Genomic DNA, 27943 nt, shown 5'->3' with positions numbered 1-27943 from the left:
ACTTTATCATAGTCGTCTCTTTGAACCAATGAACGATCCATGATAGTTCTCATAATACCCAACTGTTGTCTGAATTATAATATGAACTACGTACTCTAAAAAATACCTATTATTTCTAGTACAACACAACATGTGGAGATGAAAATTCGAATTCACAACTTTTTGGTCAAATACACCGGCCTTAAAGGAACAATATTGAAGTAGGCAAAAATGTCTAATGATTATTATTCAGCATCAAAAATTTAAAAATACAAGCTATATAAACTCCCTATATAGTAGTGAAGTTTTTATGAAAACAAGTACATATAACTACTGTTGATAGACAAGGAAGGCAAGCAATTACAAGAGATGTGGTGAAGCCCTTGCTCATTTGTTCATCCATATCACACATCTCAAGCTCTTCCCTTCAATTAGCAAATTAAAAGCTTCATTGATGTCTTTGAACCCTATTTCTTGCGTCACAAACTTATCCAGCTCAAGTTTCTGATATTGGTTAAAAGATTCTAATTAAAATCATTTTGGAATTCACATCACGAATTAAGCAACACAATTATTAATTAATTAATTGTAGGTTTACCTCATCTTTGTACAATTGAACGAGAGTGGGAATGTCTGATTTTGGCTTTAGTCCACCAAAAAGTGATCCCACAAGAATCTTCCCAAAATGAATCACATCCAAAAAGCTAAAACTCAATAGTGACCCTGGTTTCGCTACACCTAACACAATTGTTTTTCCCCAACCCTGAGATAATGAGTTTGCATAAACTAATAGTTAGGCAAAAAAAATTTGTAATCATCCTCTTCGGCTTTAACTACAAGAAAAAGAAGTTTTAGGGACGTTTTATAGCAATGAAAGAATGTTTTGTCGCCAATATGAGCGACGATCATCACCGATTGAAAGTGATGGGAAGAGCTTTTCGTCGCCAAAAACAGCGATGAAGAATTTCAGCAACAAAACTTTTTGTCAAAATTGTTTGTGAAATATTTTCGTCGTTAAAAGCCAATTTTTCTTGTAGTGATTTTTGACCAATTTTATTGAATTCATTGTAATTAAATCATATTACTGTAACTCCATTAGTCATAGCTTAGAAAAATACACAAATTAAACCAAACTTACACCATAAAAGCCATTATAACGTGCAAGTTTGATGGGGATAATTATTACTTTATTGAAACTTGGATGGTACAATAATTATAACAATGTCAAATAGTTCCAAAAAAAAAGTTCGAAATTTTTACCAAGACCCATTTGATAACTATTCATTTCTAATTTTACATTTGAAAAATTTACTTGATTTTCATAAACTTTTTAATGTGTTTTTTACCTTTCTTAAAAACTACATTTAAATTATTAATTAAATTATAAAATAAAAAAATTAGAATCAACAGTTTTTTAGTTTTCATAATTTTGTTTAGATTTTGAAATTATACCTTTTTATAAAAATAAACAACACATAAACAAATAAATAGAAGGAGTATTTAAAAATATTGTGAGAGAGAGAGAGGGAATTGGACCTGTCTGCAGGCTGCATATGCTTCGTGAACTAAAGAAGGCATTCCAACACATTCAAAGCAATAGTCTGCACCTCCATCCGTCATTTCAATAATCACCTGTTCAATATTATGGAGATGCTATGATAAAAAAAATCCATTGATATATCGATATATCCTACACATCTTGCTCACAAAATTGATGAGAATATATAAAACACCCGAGTCACATTCTACCTCGTTGATGGCCTACGCATACCTGACTCGAAGATTTGTTGCCAAGGTTTCCAGCATGAACAAAGTCGGTGACTCCAAATTTGTTCGCTGCATATCAAGAAATAGACATTATATAGAAACAGAACAAATTAAGGATTAAAATATTTGTTGATATGTCGATATATTCATATATATGAGGCTTGAACGTCAATCTTAGAAGCCAATAAATGAAGTATAAAAAATACCAACAAAACATTTAAGATACATAATAGAGGAATGTCACCATTCTTGTAAACAAATTTGTTTAAGAATTGGTAACATTATCCTTTATGACTTGAAATAATCTCATAAGATTTTTTTTTATTTATATAATTTTTTTAAAAAAATATCCACTAATATCAATGTACCTGTCTACACATGCATACAATTGAGACTTGGATATTTGAATTTTGGAATAATTACCGGTTTCAAATTTATCTGGGTTGACATCTACCCCAATGATCTTGGCTGCTCCACATATTCTTGCTCCTTCAGCAACCTATAGCAAGAACCATAAATTAAAATTACAATGAAGCCTTTAAAATGGCCTCCCAAAGTTGTATTAATTTCAAACAAATTAAAGTCTAACTAAAAGAAAATTTCTTACAGCTAAACCTATGGCCCCCATCCCAAATATGGCAACAGTGGATCCCTTCTCCACATTTGCTGTTCTCCATGCTGCACCAACCCCTAAAACCAAATTAAATGTTTAATTAACGATCGTTTATAGACACTTATCTTTGACTAGAATATCGTAAGTTTGAATAATAGTAAGTAACGGGTTTAGGCAGTGACCTGTTGAGACACCACAACTTAGGAGGCACGCCATATTTGGAGGGATCGAAGGATCTATTTTGATGACATTGACGATATCGACGACTGTATACTCACTGAAACTTGAGACAAACATAAAATGATAAAGAGGGTGTCCATTTAGATCTGTGAATCTGGTTGTTCCACAGCGAGGCATTCCTGGAGAAACCTGGAAAGGGAATTTGGAACAAAGATTGCTCTTATCTGATAAGCAATCTCTACACTCCCCACAGTCTGCCATGAATGTTGGGATCACAGTGTCTCCTTCTTTAACTTCATTTACATCCTTTCCTACACTCTCAACCACTCTACAACAACATAAAACAATACGTGTATTGGTATCAAGTATCAACCAAGCCCTTTAATTCATGTTCTTAGATCCATGGTAAATGTTAGAGTTGGCTAATTATGATAAATTTGCATGGCATAATATCATTTGTGGATTGTCAAAAATTTAAAAGATAAAAAAAATCATCTTAAGGATGCCTAGTAAATTTAAAAGTAGAGTGAAGAGAGAGATGTGGAAGGAGGAGCTCACCCGATAGCTTCGTGGCCAAAAATTCTCGGAAAAATCCCCGGAGGATCCTTTGGAAACGGAATATGCAAAATTGAGTGAAAAAAATTACTTAGGATCTGTTTGATAACGTTCTCGTTTTTTTTTTATTTCTCATTTTTCATTTTTTGGAAATATAAGAGTTTAGTAAGTATTTATATTCCTCCTTTCTCAAGGTTAAGTAAAGTTTCTACAACTAGCAAAATCAATCAAAGTTTGTTGTTTCTAGGTTTTTTCAAAACACATATATATAATATATATGCAGTAAAATCAGCAAAATAGTAACCACATTTAATTTTTTCAAATATAACACTTATAAAAAACGGATGTCGAATTTTAAAATAACAAATAATATATCTGTAATATATTTATAATATGTCTGACTACTGATATATGTATATGATATATATCTGATATACTACTGACATAAGTGTCTGATATACTTGTAATATGTATGTGATATACATCTTATATACCACTCATGGAAGTGTTATGCTATATGTATATGATAAAAATCTAATATATATAAGTATATGTGCAATTTTCCCTATGTTAATAATAAATTTCATGTAAGAATTGTACTTTTTTATTTTTAATCTAAAATTTTAAACCATGAGAAACAAGAAATAATTGCTATGTTTCGGTAGAGGAATAAAAAACTTACCAAAGATAAGTTATGTTTTTTCTTCAAAAAGAAAAACAAGAAAATATGTTACCAATTGGGACCTTAATTAAAAAAGAAAATTAATTAATCCTATAAAACTTTACATTGCAAAAGAAAAAGAAAAATAAATAAATAAAAGAGAAGACGAACCTTCATTCTCCAAAAGGTAATATCGCTGTGACACAAGGAGGTGCAAATTATCCGAATTCTCACCTCACGATCCATCGGCGGCGCCACCATTATCTCCTCCATCACCAGTGGCTCGCCGGCCTTCCGGCACACAGCGGCTAACAAATTTTATTTTTTAACATAATAATTTCAAATTATTTATATATATGATAATTATGAACACACATTTAATAATTAATTCGGCCCAAAACGTAATATATCAAATAATACTAATCCAACAACTACCTCTACACCGAATTGACCGAACTCCGGTTGCCGCCGACGATTTATCTTCCATGGCAGAGGTCGGAGAGGAGTTTTCCGGCGAACGGATGAAGCTGCAGTTTAATGAGTCGTTCGAACTCGGAATCAGATTGAATCTAATTTTATACCATTATATTAAAACTAATTACTTGTGAATAAACAAATACATTTACATCTTACTTTGCCATCTAATATTTTATTCATTAAAATATATTTTCGTCCTTGTATTTTGCAGCTTGTTTATTATTATTATTATTATTTATATCCGTGAGTGTTCGAGTCAGCTTATCGACTAATTTTACGGGTCAACTATTTGACCATACAACATTTGTTGTCATGAAACATATAGGAATTACTAATTCTTAAGTTAAGTGGTCAATTATGAAGTTTGAACACGTTCCCTCCTAATTAATCCTAGCTTAATTTTAAGTCCTATATTTTCTATTGTCTAAATTTACTTGAATATTATTGTGTAAAAGAATTTAAAATTTGTCTCCTATTAAAATCATTATTTTATTATAATTTTTATTTAAAGTGTAACTTTATTTTCTTAAAAGGATTATTATTTTTTTTCAATTTCCATCGTTGACTTTTTTTACAAGTCTACCATTATTTCAAAATGATAGTTGCAACATTTTTATAAAAATAATATTAGAAAAATCATTATGATCATATTATAAAATAATATTTAGATATTTTATAAGTGATAGCACATGCTTGCATGTGCGTAGAGAGAATAATGAGGTTGTTCATGTTCTTGCTATACGAAAAAATTTCATTTGTTGTGACGGTCAAACTTCTTCCTGGAAAGGAAATCTCTTTAGCTTTTACAATGTCTTAATGTTAAATAAAACCTTAGGCCTCATAATTTTTGGTGCGCCAAAAAATCTCAAGTCACATATTGTCAAAAAGTTGTAAAAATTTTATTCAAATATTTATAACATAATTATTGTAACTAAGCAAAATACATCAATGACAAACATGAAAATTTTAACATAATATATATATACACACAAATTGGAATTAAGAAAAGTTATGACAGGATGAATTAACCAAATAAAAATTTAAAATATTGTTCAAAAGATTTAAATGTCACAAACAACTCAAATAATTATATATTATACGTATAAAAAAAGTTAGCATTATTAAACAAACTTAGCTAATAATATATGGTAGCGCATTTTAAGATCGTGAAACTCACAAATTTTTAAATTGACTCTGATTTTTGCCTTATTTCAGCGTTGACTGTAGATGGAATGCTAAATGGAGAGGGGAAAAATAAAATAAATGGAGAAGGGACTGTGGAGAGGGTGGAAGAATCTGTGAGAGAGTTCAAGAAAAAAATGGTGATATATAGAAAAAGCTCAATTTATAGAAATTTCAAACTATTCTATTTAGGAAAAAGTAGAAATCAATCCAACCTTAAAAGAAAATATATTAAAATTTACATTAAATTGGTTGCAATTTTAGGATAATTGATTGGTTTTTTTCTAATATTGCGTAAAGTTTAAATCAATAGAATCTTGTCTGTAAATCTTGTCCGTGATAACTTTTGTGAGGAAGAAGTTAAAATGATCCTTTAAAATTTAAAATTCCTTTACAACGACAAAGTCAAGATGATGAAATTATATGAAATAAAGACAAACGTGGGTTGTTCACTTTTAGAAGCACCTATTATTTGGGGATGGAGTTGGAGCAAGTAAGAGAGTGTTCTTCTTCTAATGGCGTAAAATCAAAAGCTTTGGTGAAACAAATTTTGGAAAATTGATGTGTCCCCAAAAATTAAAATTTGTTGTTGGAAGAGTTATAATAATGATATTCTTTTCCTTCTAAAGCTAATCTGATAAGAAATATAATTATTATTGATCTGTTTTGTCTTTCTTAGGAAAAAAGAAAAGATTACTCAGCATATCTTATAGGAATGTAAGGTAATAAAAAAATATATGGATGAACTGTATCTCTATTGAAGCAAAAAATTTTCTACATTGACCGGACAAACTGGACCACAAGAGTATTGGGAATGGCTAATAGATATGGCGAAGAAGAACGTCACAGTAACATGATCATAGCTTGGCAGATTTGGAAAATGAGGAACAAATCAAATTTCAAAGGAGTTCATCCAGAAACCAAAGACATTCAAATGGCGATTGACATATACATAAACAACAGTGCAAGCGGAAACAAAAATCCAGAAGGAAATTCTACAAACAAGAAATCGCACCTGACAAGGCGAATTGGAGACAATACAAAAGCCCGATGGAACCCTCCAATGCCAAATTTGTGGAAATTAAACACAGATGCAACATGACGAGTGGATACAAACATCGGAGGAATTGGCTAGATTTTAAGAAATGAAAAGGGACAAGTTATCACAGAAGGCTGTAGAATAACAAGAGAGGAAAGGGATTCTACGTACCTGGAGGTGATGCCTATTTACAAGGGCTTGCATGCGATTCGATAAAAACAATGTCGACCAGTTCATCTGGAATCCAACTCTCTTGAAGCGATTCATCTCCTTACCAGACAGTGTCAAGATCAAACTCAAATTATTTGGCTTCTAAAAGAAATCCGACAGATGATGGAAAATATGGAAATAGCCTCAATGAAACATATTAGTCAAGAGGAAAACGAGGTAGCCTATAGTTTAGCCAGACGAGTGATGGAAGATGATTTGAGGGAAAAGTTGGAGTTGTCAAACTCCCACGTGGACAGATAATTTAGTTTTTTTGGAACTTGATTTATTTTAAGTTGGTTTCTTCTTAATTTCTAAACAAAAAGAAAAAAAGAAAAAGAAAAAGAAAAATGGAAAGGAAACAAATATATTATTTTTTTTATTTTTTATGATAAGCTTATGACAAGATACTTGTGTGAGTTAGGGATGACTTTTGAAAAATACCTTATTTGGAATTCATCTTTACATTTTTTTCTTTTGGAAAAAACTATTTTTTACCTATTTTATGTTGTTGTTCAACCTGAATATAATTCAATTGGTTAAGATACTTATTTTCGATCGTAAGTTTGAATCCTACCTCATATATTATATTAAAACATACATAAAATTAGGGTAGCTAAAATCTAACCTTGCTTATTTCTTTTCTGCACAAGTTTCATGTTTGGCCCATGTCGTGAGAACCATCAACCTCATAAAGAAGATAACTCACACTATTAGAAATATTTTTTTTCGACACAGAAAACTATTGGCAAAAGTATAAAAAAGAAATCTCTGGAAAAAGTTTTTTCGATGCAAAATTTTTGTCAAAAAATTCATTAGTATATATGTCGGAAGAGACCTTTGTTATAAATATAGAGAAAAAAACTAAGATAACAAGAAATAAGATTATGCCAAGCTAAGCATAGCTCACGTGATTAAAGTACATATCTCCGACTAAAAAGTCGTGAGTTTGATTCTCTGCTCCCATATAAGATACTCCAAAAAGAAGAAGAGGTGGTAATTAAAGTTGGAATTACCTAAAATGTTATAAATATTCGTGGAAATTAAAAAGAAAATCTGACAAATGGTTTTCCTTGAAATAAATCTACAAATAGAAAAGAGTATATGTATTGCTACCCATCAAAGTTTCTCCCTTTGAAAACATAGCGATCAAAATAATGAATCAAAGGCGGGTTGGCTAGCCTTCGAGTTTATTTAGGACTCAGTTTGGTAAGATTCTTGTTTTTTATTTTTCTTTCTCATTTTTAATAAAGAAAATGAATGTTAATTCAAATATAATAAAATTATATTTTTTAATTATATTTTGGAACAAATTTAAAATGAGAACAAAAAAAAAGTACAAACTAATTCTGGCCGTTTCCAAAATTTCTATATAATTTTGAAAATGTTCTAGAAAAAAAGAGAAACAAGAAATATAGTTAGTTGCAGAATGTTTAAATTTCTTTAAAAAATTAAAAACGATAAACAAAAAATTGGAACGTTATCAAACGAGACATTAGTCTTTATGTGAGGGAAGTATGACCGGGCACTTCTGTTTCTTCTAGTAAGGGATTCTCTTACTTCTGTTGAGTTGTCGGACGTTTTATGTCGAAAGAAAAAGTGATCAAAATAAAATAAAGTATAAGTATAGCCAACACATAAATTTAGCTCAACAGTAATTAATACATTGTCTCCAATCAAGAGGTCATGTTTTCGAACCCCACCTCCACCCTCACTCAAAAAAGAAAGAATAGGTACAAAATTTATTTAAACCAATATTTTCTATATATATTATACCTAGAATGATTATATTATAAATTATTCTTTGAGAACGTCGCTATTTAATTCTTGTAATTTAAAATTTCTTTTACATTCTAATATATTTACTCCTTGTATTTTAAAAACTTTATTATTATTATTTTTTTCCTCTGCGAGGTGGCATTTTTCTCTCATTCCTTCTCCTTCTCTTCTCCCTTCATCTTCACGCTACATCTTCATCCTCCGGCAGTCATGGCCGTCGCAGTCATCTCTTTCAACGAACCGCCCTTTTTTCGCCGGTCGCCTATTCTTCCTCTCGCTTCCGCTGAAGCCCGTGGATCCTTCGCACTATAACGAAGGATCGTTCCCTTCCCTTTGCGTTCGACCAGATCTGAATGTGGAACAACGAAGTCGCTGCAATGGTCGTTCCAGATTTCCGACCGGCGAGAAGAAATCAGTTTTAAATTATTGTTTACTTACAAAATGGTAACTCTTATAAATTTTTTTTTTTATTATTATTATTTAGAAAACTTATAAATTTATTTTATATATATATATATTTAATAGATTGTATATACCAATTACCACTTAGTTATGCTCGCTCTAGCATAAATTTATTTTATATGATAATCAATAATACTAATAAATTTATGATTAACTAAGGCATATATCCTCGACTAAAAAATTATGACTTCGAATCTGTATCTTCAAATGTTATTGTACTAAAAAGAGAAATCAAACATGAATTCATATAAATTGCACGTGAAAGGTATATGATATAGGAAAGGAAAATTGTTTTTATAAAAATATATATATATATCTTTAGCTCCTACACCCCCTAATTTTAGATATATCATATATATTTAGTGTGAATGTTATACTTTATAAAAGTATAACAATATCAAGGTATAACCAAATTTTCTATTTTTTCGTTTGGGTTTGAACTCCATTTTTTTTTTTTTTTTTTTGCTATGTTTACAATTAACTATTAATTTTTTTACTATACTCCCAGCTGCCCTAAAAATAATTTAGTTGGATATTGGACTATAGCCATTCATTGATTACATGTAACATCATCATAATATCTCAAACATTGTGTGAATTATAGTATGTATAAAAAAATATTAGAATATGAACTATAATATTAGGAAATGCCTAACTATTATTATTTTATTATTTTTATAGTAATACTAGAAGTATTATGAACCAACATTTAGATTATCCCGAAAAAATTGAAAAAACAAAAACAAAAAAAAAAACCTCCTCTCCAATAGATTTAGGAATCTAGTTTTTAATCTAAAGAGAGATTTGTGATAGTGAATAAGAAAGGTTGAACGTTCAAAGTACAAGCTGAGGTCCATAGGAGTAAAGTTTTTATTTGTACCATTAAGGTCGATCATAAGGTATGATCAGCACAGTGCAGTGATAAAGAACGACGCCAAACCAATTACAAGATGGGGTGAAGCTTGCTCATTTGTTCATCCAAATCACACATCTCAAGCTCTTTCCTTCAATTAGCAAATTAAAAGCTTCATTGATGTCTTCGAATACTACTTCGTGTGTAACAAATTTATCCAGCTCAAGTTTCTGATGATTAAAGATTCTAAAATCAATAAAATTATGTGATATATATAATAGTGGATAATTCAAATCTAGAAGCAATACAATTATTGATTGTAGGTTACCTTATCTGTGTACCATTTAATGAGAGTGGGAACATCTGATTTGGGCTTTAGTCCTCCAAACAACGATCCCATGACAGTCTTCCCATAAAAAAGAAAATCATAGGAGCTTAAACTCAAAACTGTGCCCGGTTTGTCCACTCCTAACACGATTGTTTTTCCCCAACCCTGAAGTCAAATAGGAATGGTAACAATAAATGTAAAGTCAATCTTGAACTAACTATCGTAGAACTGTTATAATCGTACCTTTGAACTTGCAATTATATCTTCAAATTAAAAAAATCATTATACTTAAACTATACTACTATAAGTTTGCCTTTAACAATAAGAGTTGTTACAGTTATAAAGATGGTTAACATTAATTGTTGCAATTATATCCAATAACTTATAAAATTGCACAAACAATTAGGTCATAAGTCGAGTAACAATTCTTATGGTTCAAAAATAGAATTTTTTAATTTTGCCAAATTTTTTTAGTTTATCGAAGAACATTGGTAAAATTTAAAAGTTAGGTCGGTATCACCCGTGTCAAGCATATCAATCACACTTGATCCAATTGAAAGATAAAAATGAACCAGACATAGATAACAAAAAAAAGGTATTGTCAAAAAGTATGGATGATCAAAGAAAATGTCAATTGGGAGGACCTGTCTGCAGCTTGCAAATGCTTCTTGAACTATGGAAGCCATTCCAACACATTCAAAGCAATAGTCCGCACCCCCACCAGTCATTTCAATAATTACCTGAACAGCATTGAGATCAGAAGGGGCAAAGAAAAATTGTTATTTATTTATAATCAATCTAATTACTTACTCTTACTATTCTATTAATAACCCAAATTCCCCCAAGGGTGATTCCTATCTTCTTACTGTTGCCAGAAACTGTATAATAACAGCACTTGCATCAAACCGAAGTGTTACAAAGCTCCTTTACCATTCATGGAGCAACAAGGATCTCCATTCTCACTCTTAACTTGATTTCAAGTGTTATAAATAAAGACATCGCCTCGTAATAGAGCACTAAATAATGTTTAGAATCCAACGGTATGACTGCACAATATCTCCAGTAGTCTTGTTGATAACTGGTAAGTGAGTGGTAACTGGTAAGCTATTATTTGTTGTTAAGACCACAAGTTTGATGGGAATATGAAACCGAATCACATTCAGTCTTGTTGATAACCTACATACCTGACTCACAGATTTATCCTCGAGACTTCCAGAATTAACAAACTCCGTTACTCCAAACTTTTTCGCTGCGTTTAGGAAATGAACACATTTTTATGACTACTTATTCAATAACAATGAGATATATCATAAATGCTTATAGTGATCTATAAGTCTAAATAACAACGCTTGCACATGATTGAGCATTGTACCTTGAAACACATTGCTCCTTCAATGAAGGGGAGCTTCACGATTTGATTTTTATTATGGTTCCTTTATCCAAGGAAGGGAAATTAAGAATGAAAAGTAAAGTACTTGCCACTTTCAAATTTATCTTGGTTGATATCTATCCCAATAATTCTGCTTGCTCCGCATAGTCTTGCTCCTTCAGCAACCTATAACAGCAAGCAACAGTGAACCATTAAGTTTGTAACATAGCCCGTCAAAAGTTTTATTAAAACGAAGTCAATAAACAATTCATACAGCTAAACCTATGGACCCTAGTCCAAATATGGCAACAGTGGATCCCTTCTCCACATTTGCTGTTCTCCACGCCGCACCAACCCCTAAAACCAAATGTTTTAACAATTTGATAAGTTATGAGTGCTCTCAGAATAGTCAAGTATACGTAATATTCAAGACAACATAGTATAATTTCACAAATGATATTCTATTACTCATGATATTTTAGCATAATCTTCAAAGAGAAATAAGAAAACCACGGCCTTTATACTTTCCCCAAAATTCATGAAACTGCAGGAGCCACATTTCAAGAACAGAACTAGCTTTTGTGCTCAATTAAAGGAATCACTAATTATGTCAGATCTCAAAATCATCCAGTTTCAGGTGAATACAAATTCAAAATCTTCACAATACTAAGTACTGGATTAGGCAGTGACCTGTTGATACCCCACAACTAAGGAGGCATGCCCTGTTTGGAGGGATTTCAGGATCTACTTTTAGTACATTGGCGATATCTACCACTGTGTATTCACTGAAGCTTGATACAAACAGAAAATGATGAAGAACCTCTCCATTAAGATCTGTGAATCTGCTGGTCCCACAGCGTGGCATCCCCGGAACTATCCGGAAAGGGAGTTTAGAGCAGAGATTGCTCTTATCTGATAAGCAATCTGCACACTCTCCACAATCAGCCATGAATATAGGGATAACAGTATCTCCTTCCTTAACTTCATGAACATCCTTTCCTACACTCTCCACCACTCTGCAACATGAAACGAACAGGCAGAAATTTTTTAAATAAAGGTAGAGATTCTCAGATCAAGCATAAAGAGATGCAGCATGAATATAATTCCCAAGCATAAGGTGATTTGGGATCAATTATAAATGAACCGACATTGTTAAATGTTTTGGTACACAAGGAGTTTATTCATCTGTGGTTGTTTTAGGCGGAGCATGAGCAATCAATCACTGCTTACAATAAAAAAATTGCCATAAATTGCTCAAATTTGAAAATTAGAGAAAAAAACATTCAGAAATTTTTAGTTTAGTAGAGTCTATATAATCCTTCTGAAATATCGCTATACCAAATGCAAATTACAAGAGTTCGGAACTTCAATGTCGAAACATTCAATGAGATCGAATTAATTATCCCAACGCCGGTGATTGAAAATAATTTAGAAGCAGGTTGAACAAAGATGTCGAACTCACCCGATAGCTTCGTGGCCAAGAATTCTAGGAACAATCCCCGGAAAATCCTTCGGAAGTGGAATATCCAAAATTAGTAAAAACTAACTTCATTCTATAAAATTTACATTTCAAAATGAGAAGCATTACAAGACGAACGAACCTTCATCTTCCAGAACGTGATATCGCTGTGACACAAAGAAGTGCATATTATCCGAATTCGAACTTCACGAGCCATTGGCGGCGCCACAAAAATCTCCTCAATCACTAGTGGCTCACCAGGCTTCCGGCAAACAGCAGCTAACAAATTTCAAACGCATTATAACATCAAACATTTCAAAGGAGATGAGGAAGAGACATTCGGTAGAAAAAATCAATCCCAAAGACAAGATAACTGAAGAAGTACCTCTACAGCGGATAGAGTGAAGTCCAGTAGCAGCCGGCGATTTACCTTCCATGGCGGAGGTCGGAGAGGAGTTTTCCGGCGAGCAAAGTGTACTGTTATCTGATAGCTCGGATAGAGATAGAGTGCTATGGAAGCCTGGGATTGGAGGGAGACAGTTTGGAGGCAGATTTATTTAATGCAATTTTGTACGCTTTTTAATATAACGTGAGCTGCTCAAAATTATTGTAGACCGTTCAATAATAGTTGAGAAAGTTCCAATGCAATATCTCCAATCCAATTATTGGATCGTTTCGGTAACCTTTTGCGTTCTTCGTTTTAAGTTTTCAATTTTCACGAAGATTGAAGCGTATGTGTAATTATTTATCTTTCTTGTTTCTTATTATTTAGAAATAATTCTCTCAAATTATATAAACAAGTCAAATAAATTTTTTTTCTTATTTACATTTTTAATTTGTTCCAAAATATAAATAGGTGGAACAACATAATTTATTTTTAATTATTAAAAATAAAAAACAATGCAAATAACAGCTTCATTTGGTAACTTTTTCCAAGCAGACAAAAAAATTTAAAAGGCAATTAAATATATAGTTCAGTAGTCACCTCTTATGACCCACCACCATAATTTTAGTTTCAATGGAGTCGACTTTTTTGGCTACAATCTTCTAAAAGTCTCAATCATAACTCTTATGCATTGGTTTTTTTTTTCAATTAAGATCTCACCAATTACTAAAACTAAAAGAATGACCTTACATGAATTTAACAACAGTAATTTTATGAGTTTGACAGTAGTTAGTGTTAGATGCTGATTTTTGGACGAGTGTCACGTATGTCTTTCTTTCTTAGCTCGAACTTCACCTATGTACAGAAATTTTGCACTGGTGTGATGCTCTTTCGAATACACTCTAATACCTAAGTTAGTATTCAAGATGGGAGCGAATAGAGATATGGAAGATGTATAATGAGATGACAAGAGTAGTCTTGTGTAAGAGTGTATGTCATAGAGAGTTCTCGTAAGAATTTGTGCCACAGTCTTTGCATAACTTTGTCAAGGTTCAAGTTTTTCATTTATCCGGAGGGAGAGGGAGTATGGTGTGAGGACCACCGACACTCTAATTCGGACCGCTCAAGTGCAGCGCTCGGTTTAATCTGGGTTTCGTCCATGTGGCCGATTGGGGCTCAAGGGCATGTCGCCTCGAATTTACCCGATAAGTACAATTAGTACATCACCATTTTAATAGGTCAATTTTCTATAACAATTAATTAATAATTTAGAGTAAGGTAAGTTAGTACATACTAAGTCATGTGAAATGAGTAAATTATTAATTTTATGAGCGAGTATTAAAAATATCTCATCAAATTAAATCTTTTTTTTAGTACAATATGTTGGGGAGAGGATTCAAACTCACGATCTTGTGGTTAGAGGTATATGTCAATTAGCGTTGAGCTATGCTCGCTTTAGGCTCATCAAATTAAAACTTAGATTGCTTTTAACTCAATTAAATAAAGTATAGTTTGACAATACATAATCATTTTGGCAATTAATTTGCACGTTTAATGATAGTAAGGTTTTAATTAGAAAATTTTCAATACATTACGGATGAAATTGAAACTTTCAAAAGATTAGAGACCAAAATAAAAGAAAACAAAAAAACACATTATGAACTAAAATATACATTTAACCTATAAATAAAATTATTCTAATCCTCACTTTTATTTATTTTTAACAAATATATAAAGTAATTATGTGTCAACCTGAACATAACTCAATTGGTTAATTAAGACATTTATCTCCGACTAAAAAGTTGTGAGTTGAAATCTTCTAAAATTCAAATATGTATAATAGAGTGTTGATGTATACATGAATAGAATCATATAGTCTAGATTGTACAAATATTAAGAATGGTAAGAACCAAAAAAATTATTACTTTTAAATTTGAGAATTAAAATAGACCTTTTGTAGGTTCATAGACTAAAATATTATTTCTTCAAAATTTAGGGACTAAAATAGATATTTTAAAGAATTAGAAAATATGATTGAATAAATATAGAAAAAATCGAAATGGGATATAAGTTTAAGAAAAGGCTACGTTTAAATCTTATTTTGCTACATAATTTCTTAATTGATCTTCAAAATTTTTTAGGTTAAATTAAATTTTTAAAAATATTTACCATAATAAATATGAAAAACTAAGGAGGATATGTCTTAAAATATCATTGAGTTACCCTCATTTGCCTCCAAATAAAATATTACAATTTTATTCACTATGATTTGAATCGTTTAGTTTTAATTTGATCCTTACGATTTTAATGTGTTTTCGACTACACATATTATACCTAAAAAAATAGAGATCCAAACAAATAATTATTTAAAAAATCACATATATCAGGTTAGACCATGTTGAATTATAAAATAAATTTAATCTAATAAAACATTAAGAATTAAGAATGTGTTTAATTCTAAAATAAAGAGTTATATTTTATATTTTATATTCAAAATTTGGATCTCGACATTTGAAATGATAAATTTTTGTTTAGTAGTGTATTTATAAATATTAACATATTTATAATAAATTATTTTTTTAATTCTTATATAATAAATAAAATATATATCTATAATAATTTATGAAACATACCTTATAATAATTATAAATATTATATTCACGTTTCAAAAAGAAAAATGCAAGAACAATCATAGATATATATTGATTAGAGAATACTAATTAACATTGCATGGATGACACTTTACAATCTTACTCTGACCTTCATACTATTTCCATCATCTTCCTATTTGTCCTGTATCTTTCCTTGCCTTTTTTTAGTATAATATATAAAATATTTTTGAAATTTATAAACTCTGAACTTAAAAGAAAATGCGTTGTATGTGAGTTAGATTCATGTTAGCTATTTTTTTTCTCATTTAATCTCTATTCTCTTTATTTGATTGGATTGGTTAGTTTGGGTACAAGTATCCATAATTTGGATCCCTCGATAAAATCTTTTGAATGAAAATCTTAGTTATGGATACCCACATTTTCGTAATGATATGATATTGTCTTTTTGTGAATATAATCTTTACAACTTTGTTTTTAAAATTATATCGAGCAGTGAAATGGTGTGTTGAGATAAGTAATTAAATTTATCCAGTCCATCAACTCAAACTTTTAGATTGAGTGGTAGTTTATTCATCCTTTTTTTAGTACAACATGGAAGGTGTGAGAGATCTACAACCTCTTCATTTGAGATATATGTCAATTATCATTAAACTATGCTCACTTTGACGATAATTTATTCATCCTTAATATAGCGGTCAGTCCTTTGGTTGTTTTTCCTCTTCTTTCTCTTTTCTTCTCATTTTTTCATATCTCTGAAGTGAAAACGATTCTCTTACTTGCAAGAAGACTCATCATTCTCTCTCACATGCAAAACCTCATTCTGATTTCTTTAATCATGTTAATATCGTATTAAAATGAGGTGGGGTTTACTAATATTAAAATTTATTTATAAAGACAAAACTATACCATAAACAAAAGGAGAATATGATACGTATGTGTACATGAGTTTTTCCCATCTTTATAATTCGCCAATTGATAACCTTGGCTAAATATAACCCTTAAATCAAGTAAAAAAAAAATTAGTAACTTCTCTTGCAATTCAATGGGTCCAAATCCCTTCTCTTCAATTAAGATATTTTTGTTAGGTTTGTGAGGAGTATAAACAAAGTCACACATTAGCTCAGAAAGAGAATGATTCATAGTATATAGATGAAGACAATTATCTCCACTGAGATCTTTTGAGTGAAATCAAAAGCATAGTTGTGAAGGTCATGATCAAAGCAGACAATATCATACGAGGGGTACTTGAGGTACTGTTATCCTTAACAATTTTAAGTTAGTCGATCAGCTTAACAAGTCTAAAGGCATAATAAAACTTGAAAAATTTGGACATAGATTTATAGTGAATGCAGAACAGTTCTCGATATGAAATTAATGACTTAAAATTAGACGAATTTAGAGAGAAACAAGTTAAACTTCTATATTAAATTGCAAAAAGAGGGTCCCAAGGAATAGTTTGGGTGACTTGGCACCTCACGGAATATCTTTGAAGTCTGAAGTTCAAGCTATATTGAATTATATTAACATTATATTATTTTTGGTGAATAGACCATGATTTGACATCTTTTTTCTCTCTTCTTATTCTTTCTCCCCTTTTCTTCTTCCAACGACCTTCGTCAGTGCCTCCATCACGGCCGGCACCACCGTCCGGACTTCGCATGCATTGTTGATTTCCAAATTTTGAAGAACAAATTTTAAATTTTACTCGAAAAGTGACAAGTTATAAACTAGACGGTTAATTTGAGTAAATATATTGAGAAACAAATAAGTAAACAATTAGGTCGAGATGCAGGTATTTCGCTCTCTTTAAGGAGATTTAAACCTTCTACGGTGTTTATTTCTTTATCAACCACTGTAACAGATCTTCTATGGTGTGTCCCCTCCAACATACACAACAACCAACTAAAATATTAGGTTGGCTCAAACAAAAGAACACTCCTCTTTTTACTATTGCTCTTGAAAGAGCAGAAAATGAAAACCAGAGAAAGCAGAGAAGATAGAAAATATATTTTCCGTTGTGTTTTTTAAGAGTGTGGTAGAGAGTTATTTATTCAATAATTTTAGATCTAAAAATTTGATAATAAACTAAGCAATTAAAAATTTAACCTCTTTTTTAAATATACGTTTGCTTCCCAATTTAATAAAACCTCTCAAGACTGAGATTTTTAAATTAAATACTAAAAAGAATCTCATTTTTAACTATTAATAAATATTAATATGAAACCACACGTGTAATAATGAATATAATTAGACTATAATAACTAAATAGTTTTAAAAAATTAGAAATATGAGACCACTCTACCTTTATAGATCAGTTATATATAATTCACACAGTTACGCTTATAAAAAAAAAACAAAACAGTAACACAAGAATGAGTAGGATATTACAATGATGTTACATGTAATCAACGAAAGTATAACCAACTATTTTTTTTTAATTTTTTTAGATTAGAGATGTGAGACCACTCTAAGATCGGCCATATAATTCATATATACATCAATGCTTTGAAAATATAAAAAACAAAATAATGACACAGTCACAAGTAGGATATTCATATTATGATGATGTTACGTGCAACATTGATGATAATCAACTTGTTAAGCTGCATTTTTAGTAATCCATTATTGACAATAATTATGTAAATTGATCATTGAGTTAATTAGTCATTAACTCTCACTCAAAATGTTTAGTAGTCCAAACTGGTGTCTCTTTTCTTTTTTAGATTTTAGTAGTTTTTTTTTGGCTTTTCCATGTATTTATATATATAATCCTACTTTCCTTTAAACAAATTAATATCAAATTATATTGTCATAGTTTTATCCGGAAAAAATTAATACTGGTTGATGTCAAAACTCGATTGGCTTACGTGTCCGACGCTATGGTTGTTATACGGGGTTACCTACGACGACACCCTGAAGTGCCCGGCCAAATATCCTCCAACGTTCAAGTTATAAGTTTTAGAGATAAGAGAACATGGAGATTCTGAATGGTTTTCACTTCGTTTTACAAAGGAGGGATTTAGGGGAGACATTATTGACACATGATTTCATTCATTTTTTAGTACGTAGGGTGAGGGGTTTGAACTCATAACCTCTAAATCAGAAAAATTTGTCCATTACTACTTACCTGAGTTCCCGTTAGGTTCGATTGACTGTAGAATTGAAATAACATTTCACATAAAAAAAATATTAATAATAATAATTAACTATTAGGCTGCGCATTTTGTTTGGACGGTAGAATCCCGGATGAGAGGCCCATGTATTCTCTCTCCTGTTCCTCAATCACACGCACTCGCATTTTCCCATTTGTACTCTCCCTCTTCACGTGTTGACGTTGTGGCGTGGACGATTCTTGCCGTGACACGTGGTAATTCAGTTCCACATGTGGAGACTGGCGAAACGAAAGCTGACCAATAAATGTGCATGGTGAACTCTGACTTTTAAAATAATTAAATTAATTAATTATTCCTGTTTCTTTTACTTTAATTTTCATAATTTCTCAAAATATTCTATTAGTTTCCTATCAAATATATGTTTTATAATCCATTTGATGCATAAGGAAATAATTTTTTCAACAATTATTCATATAAAAATCTATCAAAGGTATACATTACAACATTTTTGAAGTTCAAGGTGAAAATTATAACACTAATCAAAAGTTAAATATGTAAGTTGATGAAATTCAATCGTTAGGATAACAATTGATATAATATTATCAAGTTCAGCATTGAGGTTAATTTTTTTATTCCATATATGAATTTATACTCTTATGGCGCTTACCATTAGATCACCTCTTTTGATTGGAAATAATTATATTTGATGGAAAAATAGAATGAAGTATTCAGGTAGAAAATTGTCTCTAAGAGTTCTTTAATTCTTTGTTAAAAAAGTTGATAATGGTTAAAAATAAAATAAATTTAATAATAATGATATGAAAAATTGTCTATTAATACATATAAGGTTTTTTTTTTCTAACTCACGACTTTTTAATCGAAAATATGTGTCTTAACCAATTGAATTATGTTCAGGTTAGTAGTCACTATAAACTTATGATAAGCCTTCTTTGCATAGAAAAGTAATTATGCAACAAATAAAAGCAACAGCTCAGACAATAAAAAGGAAAAAGTCAATAATAAAACTCAAACACGAATTCAAAAACTTGGTTTGGCTTGTAGTCGTTGTCTTTTAGCTTATGTAGTGGTCGGCCTTCCTACACGCACGCGCCCGCCAGAATGCCTCCTTGGTTTTGCACGAAGCCAAGCCAATACATATGATAGGCGAAGGAAAGACCCTCATTTCATAGCGCCTGGGGAACGCAAGTTTGATCGAGGATTGGAGAGGAGAGGTGGAAGAAAAGGCTCGGGATGGATGACGGAGTCTTTGTGCGAGTCGTATGCGGTGAGAGTACGGTAACGAGTGGGGTTTACGTCTATACGTGTAGTGTGGTGGTTGGGCCTACCCACCTTATTTGTTCCATGATCTATGGGTCTACTGGAGCTACCTACTTCGATCAATTAGCCAAGATTTTGACCGGACACGAAATCACTGGTGCTCGATCTAGTGGTATTTTTATGGGGATTCTATCTATCGTTGTAGGATTCCTATGTTGTTGAGATGTCCTCACTAGTCACTCTCCAAATATCCATTTTTTATTTTATTTAATATTTACTCACCTAATATTCTTTTCGATCAATTTTATGTGGTTTCAATACATGTTCCTACTAACATATTAATATATATACCAATTTGAACATCACTCAACTAGTTAAAATAACAATTTATAACGAAAAAGTTTGCAAGGTGGAATCGCCCTCTCACATGTTGTAAAAAAAGAAAAGACATTAATATGCATATTCAAAATAACATTATCTACTTATTATATTTTAAACTTTAAGAATCAAAATATCTATTTGAGAATTTATAGATATAAATATAAATAAAGATTTAAAAGATTTAAAATTCAAAATGAAATAATTTAGAGGACATATGTTTTAGTTTGAAGTTTTTTTCGATTTAATTCTATTACATTAGTTACTTATGTTTTTACAGTTTTCAATTTAATCTCCCCTCATTGTAAATGTTAAATAATAAACTTATACAAAACGATATCTAGTGAATCGAAGGAAAACATGTTTAAATTTATTAACGATCAGTAGAAGTTTTGAGTTTACATTTTTTTTTTCTCTTCTAAATTCTTATCGATTCACTAAATATTATATAAGGTAAGGTAATTACTGATATCAATCCATGTTTATTTTAAAATTAGATTAAGTTAGAAAATATTAAAATAAATTCAACATTTTTAGACGACTAAATCGGAAAAACTCCTAGACATTAGGGAGTAAACCATATGTTTGGTCTGTTTAGTCTAATTTAAAAAATTCAAAATCAAATTTAAACCTTCCAAATAAAATTAAAAAATGATTGTTAAAAGAAAAAAAAAATTCCTTGGGCTGTTCCAAACCTCGTCGTCGTCAGTGTCGTGAGTTTGAGCAGAAATCCATCGAACTGACGATGGAGGAAGGCGGCGCCAGAGCCAAGAAGGGCGTCTCTTCCCTTTGCTGCATCTGTAACAACAGAAAACCTTCCCTCAAGAGGCCAAAAACCCTGCAACAGGTTAAATTTCCTTCCCCGATGCCGATTCCTTCTTACCATTGAAGAACCAGCGATTCTAATTTCTGTTCATGTAAATTATACACGCTTTCCTTGTTAGTTATAAGTAGCCTGGTTAATTGTCGAGATACTCTGTCAATTCTACCATTCATTTTTCTTAGTAGTTTCAGATGCTGTGATAGGAGATACAGCCTTTGTGTATTTCTGATTTCTTGTTTATCTGTTTATTTACTGGGTTCGTTAAGATGCAAATTTGATGTCGAGGGCAGAATTCATTATTTTCTCTGCTTCAGTCTGTCTAGAGGAGAAGAATGCGACCTAACTGTCAATTTAGAAAGGCTAACTGAGATGGGCTTAAGTAGATTACAAGGAGGATATATCCTATATGACCATGTGTATTGCTTTTACAGATATGCAGAGAATGTTTCTATGAGGTATTTGAGGAGGAGATCCATCAAGTTATTGTGAAGAATCACTTGTTCAAACCTGGGGAACGAATTGCTGTTGGTGCATCTGGTGGAAAAGGTGGACACAGATTCTTCATAGTTCTAAATCATTTGTAGTCTTTAAGATTATGTGAAAAACTACTGGCGTGTAAATTATATCCTCTCATACAATACAGGAGAGATGAATTTTGAAGAAGAGAATTATTTTTTGGTTTAAGCACCATCCTTGTTCTTTTAGAAATTAGTTATATTATTTCTTTTACTACTAAAATGGATAGACTCTGAAATTTTAGAACATGTTTACTGAGATGGTTTGTGAATATATTACTTTCGTTTATTAATGTTAGAAGTTGTGGCTTCTTCGTTCTAAAAAATTATTGGTTATATTTAGTATGGAAGTTTTTTCAGTCATGAAGGATTTGTATCTCACTTTGAACAGAAATTGAGTGGCAACAATTTGATCTACTGTGATTCAGAGTCTAACTTTTACCATGTTTTGACTTAACCTTTCCCCTTTCTTGTGGGAAGGAGGAATTTGAGGGGAGGGGGATGGGAAATTCAGAACCTGTCCTTATTTTATTTACTCTTCCCACTTTATGCAGATTCTACCGTTCTTGCTTATGTGTTATCAGAATTGAATCGGCGGCACAATTACGGGCTTGATCTCTTTCTTTTATCAGTTGATGAGGGCATCACTGGATACAGAGATGACTCTCTTGAAACTGTGAAAAGAAATGAAATTCAGGTGAAGAACCCTTCTTGACTTCCTTTTGATTGATTCTCCCCTTTCCTTCCTTCTAGAAATGTTTGAGTCTCACTATTACTAAATTGGGAATATTGCAGATCATTTCTAGATGAACATAATATTAAGTTATTAATTAACAAACGGAATATGACTCGCTCATCTTCTGTAATCTCTGTCCCCCCCTCCACGGGGTAATGAATCAACTCTTATTTCCCACTATTTCTTGATAGCTCTATGATTCTCTCTGAGTTAATATATTGTGATAGAAACAAAATACTAAAAAGTTCGATTTTTTAATATGCATTCTCACTTCAATTATTCCTTTTCAGTATGGGTTGCCCCTACAAATTGTATCATACAAGGATTTATATGGCTGGACAATGGACGAGATAGTGAAGATGATTGGTTTAAAGAATAATTGCACCTTTTGTGGGGTTTTTCGTCGACAGGTCTGAAACAACTCCTTCTATGACTTTACAGTGGTATTCTGCGCTTGGATTTTACTTCTCTCCTCTTTGCAGGAAAGGGTTGACAAACCATCCATTCCACTATATTTTTTTATTACAGTTATTATCTTATATGAACCTCTCGAGCATTTACAAGAGTGAGTGCATTGGAGACGAAGATATACTTCATTCATTATCTGCATTGTGTATTGCTCGATGAGTTGGGAAAAAGGAGTTTGTCCCATGAGTACATCAATTGTCATTTGAGGCTTGCTGTTATTTAATGAGAGAAAAAAAAAGTGTCTAAGTTAGAATATGGTGTTGATGCAGCCCCTGAAAATAAAATAAAATAAAATAAATGCTCAGGTGAGGGTGGTGTTGTGATTCTGGCAGTGTGTGCCCATGCTCATGGACTTGCATATCATGTAGCGCCCCTGTTTGTTTGTTAACGTTGTTCTCCTTAATAACACAAGGAATTGGAATTTCCTGTTTTAGTGCTTTTATAGTTCTTGATGCACTGTCTCATACGTAATTGTAGGCATCCTGTCTCAACATGGGTTTTTTGTGCTTCTCTTTTCGATCCACTTGGTCTTAAAGATCACCCGTTTCTCTTGTTTAATTTTACTTGTGCATTATCATGGAATAATATTCTCATTGTTTTTGTAAATAAAGCATAGCAAGTTATATATGATGTTAAGATGTAAAATCAGCCGTAGTAAATCAATTTGGTTGACATGGTTTCATTGTATGTATCGATGGATTTTTTCCTGAAGGCTCTTGATAGAGGTGCTGCTTTGTTGAAAGTAGACAAGCTTGCCACTGGGCACAATGCAGATGACATGGCTGAAACAGTTCTATTGAATATTTTACGTGGTGATATTGCAAGGTACTCTAAATTAATATTTTTCTTTATTTTTTATGATTTTTAAACTTTTGCTCCCTCATTTGGTCTGCACTAGACTGAACCGATGTTTTGAATTTATAGATTGAGTAGATGTACTGCAATAATAACTGGTGAAGATGGACCAATTCCAAGATGCAAACCCTTCAAGTACACATATGAAAAGGAGATTGTAATATATCCTTCTATTGTAGTCTCATAATTGTTAAGCAACGATTGCATCATACACCATTAGTTTATATATATATATATATTTTTTTTTATAAAACCATTAATGGTTGATGCTAGTTGTAAGGCCTTAACCAGATTTTCACGTATGCTTATTTCAAGAAGCTGGACTACTTCTCCACCGAGTGTAAGTCTTTCTTGTTTTAGCCATTTTTGTTTTTAGTTTCCTCAAATTTCTGTGTATGATTGATAACCAATATGGGTTCATTATATTCAATTTGCTGCTATAAACTTGACGTCCTAATTGGCTTAATTAACTATTATTGAACGAGTGATCGTTTAAAAATACATTATCTGAGTATGAATTCATCAATTATAGGTTGTCTCTTTGAGCTGCAATTATATTTCAAAACTAGTTCTGTCTTAGATGTCTTGCTTTTCGTTGTCCTAAAGTATCATTTGCATCTGTTGTGCTATGTCTGAGATGTGTTGATCTCAAAATAACTTCAAATATGTCAGCTTCAAACTTTGCATTTATCTCTGTATCCATGACAACTTGAGGCATTCTTATTATGCTTTAATCTACGATGTTATTTCTACAAAATGTTAAAATATTCTGGGTCTAAGCCTTATGTAGATTTGCACTGGCTTCCGTGGAAATTTTGACTTTACAATGTTCCTTTCTACATGCCTTTGAATCTCTTTCTCAAAATTGCAGGCATTTACTCTCCAAATGCTTATCGTGGTTTTGCTCGTGAATTTATCAAGGATTTGGAACGAATCAGGTTTCAATTTAAGTTTTAACTAGTCATTGCAAGACTAGTATTTATTATTTTACTTGCTGACAAGGATTGTGTTACCTATGATTCTCTCTCACTAAGCTTGTTACATTATGAACACTAATGCAGACCTAGGGCTATTCTTGATATCATTAAATCCGGTGAGGATTTCAGGATTTCCACTTCAACAAAGCTGCCTGAGCAAGGGACATGTGAGCGATGCGGCTACATTTCAAGCCAGGTGTGATCTGCTCCTATTTTACATGATAAGAACACAAAATTTCCCAGACGTACCAGGGTTTATTCTTTTTGTAACTATAGTGCACTCCTAATGTTATCACCTCCACAATTGTGCATTGTATGTAGATTTTTAAGTACCTCTAGATCTGGAACTATTTGTCATCTTTTTTCGATAACATTCTCCATTGCTCACCATATGTTCAGAAACTCGTCAACGTAATCGCTTACAAGAAATTGTAGCTACTCTCTGTTACATGTGTCCCCAACCCTATTCATTTTCTGGTACAGAGCTTTTCAGCCTATCATTTGGGATCATTTACCATATAGTTCTACTCCCCAAATAGTCGCAATGTGTGGACTGAGAATGATCACTAATCAAAATCATGTCCAGATACTTTGAACAGCCTTTGTAGTTTTTTTCCCCAATAAAGTTTTACCAACTTGCTGAACTTGTCTTGGGATGCAAACTATCATATCTGGAAAACCTACTGTCATTCTACCTATTTTTACTCATGCCTAATCAATTTACACCAACAGGAGGCTTCTAACTATTTATTTTGGCATTCATTTCTAATTTTCTGAGCATCTGTTATTTCCATTTACTTCATGTAGAAATGGTGTAAAGCTTGTGTTCTGCTCGAGGGCCTAAACCGAGGTTTGCCGAAGTTGGGTATCGGGCGGAGTCGAGGTCTTGATAATGAGGAGAAGAGGGAAATGAAGGGAAGTGGTGGACATGAGAAAAGCATCGAGAGCAAACAGTGTGGCACCCTCGACTTCTGAAGTATTTCTGTATTTTTAACTGTATCAAACGATGGACAAGGATTTATATAACGGGAATCATCATGCATTACGACGTTCTTCATTTGTTTCGGCTGGATGATCTTGATTTCTGTTAGAGATTGAAGAAAAAAGAGAGAATGCAAGTGGAGAAGAAGAAATAGGTGAGCAGCAGATCTGATATGAAGGAGGGAGTCCATTGGGAAATTTTGGGCATCCATGTAGCAATTGTTTTTTATCTTTTACCCAGTTTCTTTTGTTTAGATATTTTTTTTAATTAGGATATATAGATATTTAGATCAAGAGCTCATGGGGGCATTTTGTTAGCCTTTAGCCTTGGTTTTACCTGAGATTATTTTTGGAAAAAGAAAATTGTAATACAAGTTAAGTTCGATAAAAATTGTTATAAATAAAGGACACTTGATCTTTGACTATATATGATCAATATTTATCCTAATTGTATTCAAAATTTATCAATACCCTTTAAACCAACGGGGCCAACATACGATAGTGTAAAATATAAATCTTAAAATACATGAAGTACTCAATAGTATTTTAACCAAGAAATAATACATGAGATGAGGGTTTTTCTCGAGGAATTCTCACTACAACCACATTCCAAAAGCTAGGAAACGAAACTTGAAAATTTGCACAAGACTTAACTAATAATCGTCAATATTTATGGAAGGGAAAATGAGTTCAGAGTCTCTTTCTCTAATATCATGTTAACTTAAGTTACGGAAAAGTTAATCATTTGTCAATACTTTTAACATCGAGCCTAACATTTGAGGTCGGTGATGTGATGTGAGCAAAGAAATGATTCTGAAAAGAAAGCACAACGACAAAGGTTTGGCATTGCCATTCTCCAGCCTCCTCCCTCGTATGCTGTGTTATTGTTAATTGTTCAGCCAATATTTTTCCCTCTTTATTTGTCTTTTCGTTTTCATACTCTATTATTTCAATTTTTTATGGACTCAGAATGAACTGAAAAGGCCCTTCACGAGATATTCTTGTTCTTGGTACGGTAAAATTAGTAAACTTTTTAGAAATTTGCGAAATTTACCTCTTTATTCTTGACTTTGGCCATACCATCAAATTGCAAACTTGTCATTTTTTACCTTCAAGGGCATAATTCTTTTCACCCTCTTGTCTCTCTCTCTCTCTTTAGCTTTTACCAATCTCTGACCCGCTCTCACTGCAACTCCCCTCTTATGAGAACAAAGTTACTTTTTTTTTTCTTGCACAGAAGAGAAAAAAATCATTCAAACTCTCTTAACGATGAAGGTTAATATTCTCTCCTCTGTTAATAATTCCTTTTATAAAAGATTATATAGGGGCTATTTGAGCTCTTTTTGTGTCTTGATTTTTGTAAATGTGTTAATAGTGTGGTGTGATCGTCAATTGGTGGCCATTCACACCGTTGTACTTGCAAATAGAGCAATAAGATTATCTTTTTAAAAAAATTTCTGCATGCCTATTTAGACATTTTTACTCATTTACGTTTTCGTTCCATCAATAATATAGTTTATCACTAATGTAGTCGATCAGACATCTATCAATGATAATATAATTTATGAAACCTCTATTGATAATATAGTTTATCATTGATAGATTACATCGGTGATAAAGGTCTTATATAGTTTATCGCACTAATAGTTGTCGATCAATAGTATGGTCTATCACTACTAGTGTTGGGTTTGTAAAATGTGCAAACAAAATCCTACATTGGTTTGGGAAGGAAATGATCCATCATATTATAAGAGATGACAATTAATTCTATTGGTATGAGGTCTTTTGTATGAAACCAAACAATATCATATCATTCTAGAGATACTTAGAGTACGATGAGTACCGTTGTTTATAATGATTATTTCTTGACCTTTTAAATTTGTAACAATTTAGTCATTGAACTTGCATATGT

General features: G+C 31.8%; 3 protein-coding genes across 4 annotated transcripts; 1 reads left to right on the top strand and 2 right to left on the bottom strand.

Annotated features, from left to right (window-relative positions):
• Positions 1–201: 201 nt before the first annotated feature.
• Positions 202–6753, bottom strand: LOC111014031 (alcohol dehydrogenase-like 7). The gene is made up of 12 exons (XM_088127848.1): positions 6625–6753; positions 6430–6545; positions 4191–4282; positions 3927–4063; positions 3098–3144; positions 2542–2867; positions 2354–2436; positions 2170–2245; positions 1751–1815; positions 1516–1611; positions 578–742; positions 202–483 (listed from the first exon to the last, which is right to left on the bottom strand). Exons 1-12 carry the CDS (start codon positions 6718–6720, stop codon positions 367–369), a joined length of 1416 nt encoding a protein of 471 aa, XP_087983974.1. The 5' UTR covers positions 6721–6753; the 3' UTR covers positions 202–366.
• Positions 6754–9645: 2892 nt separating this feature from the next.
• LOC111014078 (alcohol dehydrogenase-like 7) lies at positions 9646–13485 on the bottom strand. Of its 2 annotated transcripts, none has more exons than XM_022288696.2 (10): positions 13296–13480; positions 13053–13189; positions 12914–12960; positions 12142–12467; positions 11726–11808; positions 11562–11637; positions 11267–11331; positions 10727–10822; positions 10083–10247; positions 9646–9984 (listed from the first exon to the last, which is right to left on the bottom strand). In XM_022288696.2, exons 1-10 carry the CDS (start codon positions 13345–13347, stop codon positions 9868–9870), a joined length of 1164 nt encoding a protein of 387 aa, XP_022144388.2. In that variant the 5' UTR covers positions 13348–13480; the 3' UTR covers positions 9646–9867. The 2 variants fall into 2 exon arrangements, with proteins under 2 accessions (XP_022144388.2, XP_087984271.1); XM_088128145.1 differs by having other exon boundaries at positions 9843–10000; positions 13296–13485.
• A 7850-nt stretch (positions 13486–21335) lies between these two features.
• On the top strand, positions 21336–26458 carry LOC111014001 (cytoplasmic tRNA 2-thiolation protein 1). The gene is made up of 10 exons (XM_022288586.2): positions 21336–21523; positions 21931–22045; positions 22569–22711; positions 23041–23160; positions 23931–24043; positions 24143–24235; positions 24373–24413; positions 24945–25011; positions 25135–25246; positions 25858–26458. The coding sequence occupies exons 1-10, from the start codon at positions 21422–21424 to the stop codon at positions 26023–26025; spliced, it is 1074 nt and encodes a 357-aa protein (XP_022144278.2). The 5' UTR covers positions 21336–21421; the 3' UTR covers positions 26026–26458.
• Positions 26459–27943: the final 1485 nt, after the last annotated feature.

The sequence above is a fragment of the Momordica charantia genome (assembly GCF_013281855.1).
Source record: "Momordica charantia cultivar OHB3-1 chromosome 8 unlocalized genomic scaffold, Mcharantia_2.0 BLBB01000008.1, whole genome shotgun sequence".
Lineage (NCBI taxonomy): Eukaryota > Viridiplantae > Streptophyta > Magnoliopsida > Cucurbitales > Cucurbitaceae > Momordica > Momordica charantia.
Note: the sequence above shows the minus strand (reverse complement) of the source record. Positions and strands in the feature narration are given on the sequence as shown.

Excerpts from the sequence above, each read along its gene's own strand:
- LOC111014001 (XM_022288586.2), top strand. The coding sequence starts at position 21,422 with ATGGAGGAAGGCGGCGCCAGAGCCAAGAAGGGCGTCTCTTCCCTTTGC. Across the intron at positions 23,161-23,930 it reads GTGGGGTTTTTCGTCGACAG|GCTCTTGATAGAGGTGCTGC; the intron begins GTCTGAAACAAC and ends TTTTTCCTGAAG. Across the intron at positions 25,247-25,857 it reads GCGGCTACATTTCAAGCCAG|AAATGGTGTAAAGCTTGTGT; the intron begins GTGTGATCTGCT and ends TACTTCATGTAG.
- LOC111014031 (XM_088127848.1), bottom strand. The coding sequence starts at position 6,720 with ATGAATCGCTTCAAGAGAGTTGGATTCCAGATGAACTGGTCGACATTG. Across the intron at positions 6,546-6,624 it reads TAAATAGGCATCACCTCCAG|CCAATTCCTCCGATGTTTGT; the intron begins GTACGTAGAATC and ends CTTAAAATCTAG. Across the intron at positions 2,437-2,541 it reads AAGTTGTGGTGTCTCAACAG|GGGTTGGTGCAGCATGGAGA; the intron begins GTCACTGCCTAA and ends ATTTGGTTTTAG.
- LOC111014078 (XM_022288696.2), bottom strand. The coding sequence starts at position 13,347 with ATGGAAGGTAAATCGCCGGCTGCTACTGGACTTCACTCTATCCGCTGT. Across the intron at positions 13,190-13,295 it reads TCACTCTATCCGCTGTAGAG|CTGCTGTTTGCCGGAAGCCT; the intron begins GTACTTCTTCAG and ends GAAATTTGTTAG. Across the intron at positions 10,823-11,266 it reads AGGATAAATCTGTGAGTCAG|GTAATTATTGAAATGACTGG; the intron begins GTATGTAGGTTA and ends AATGCTGTTCAG.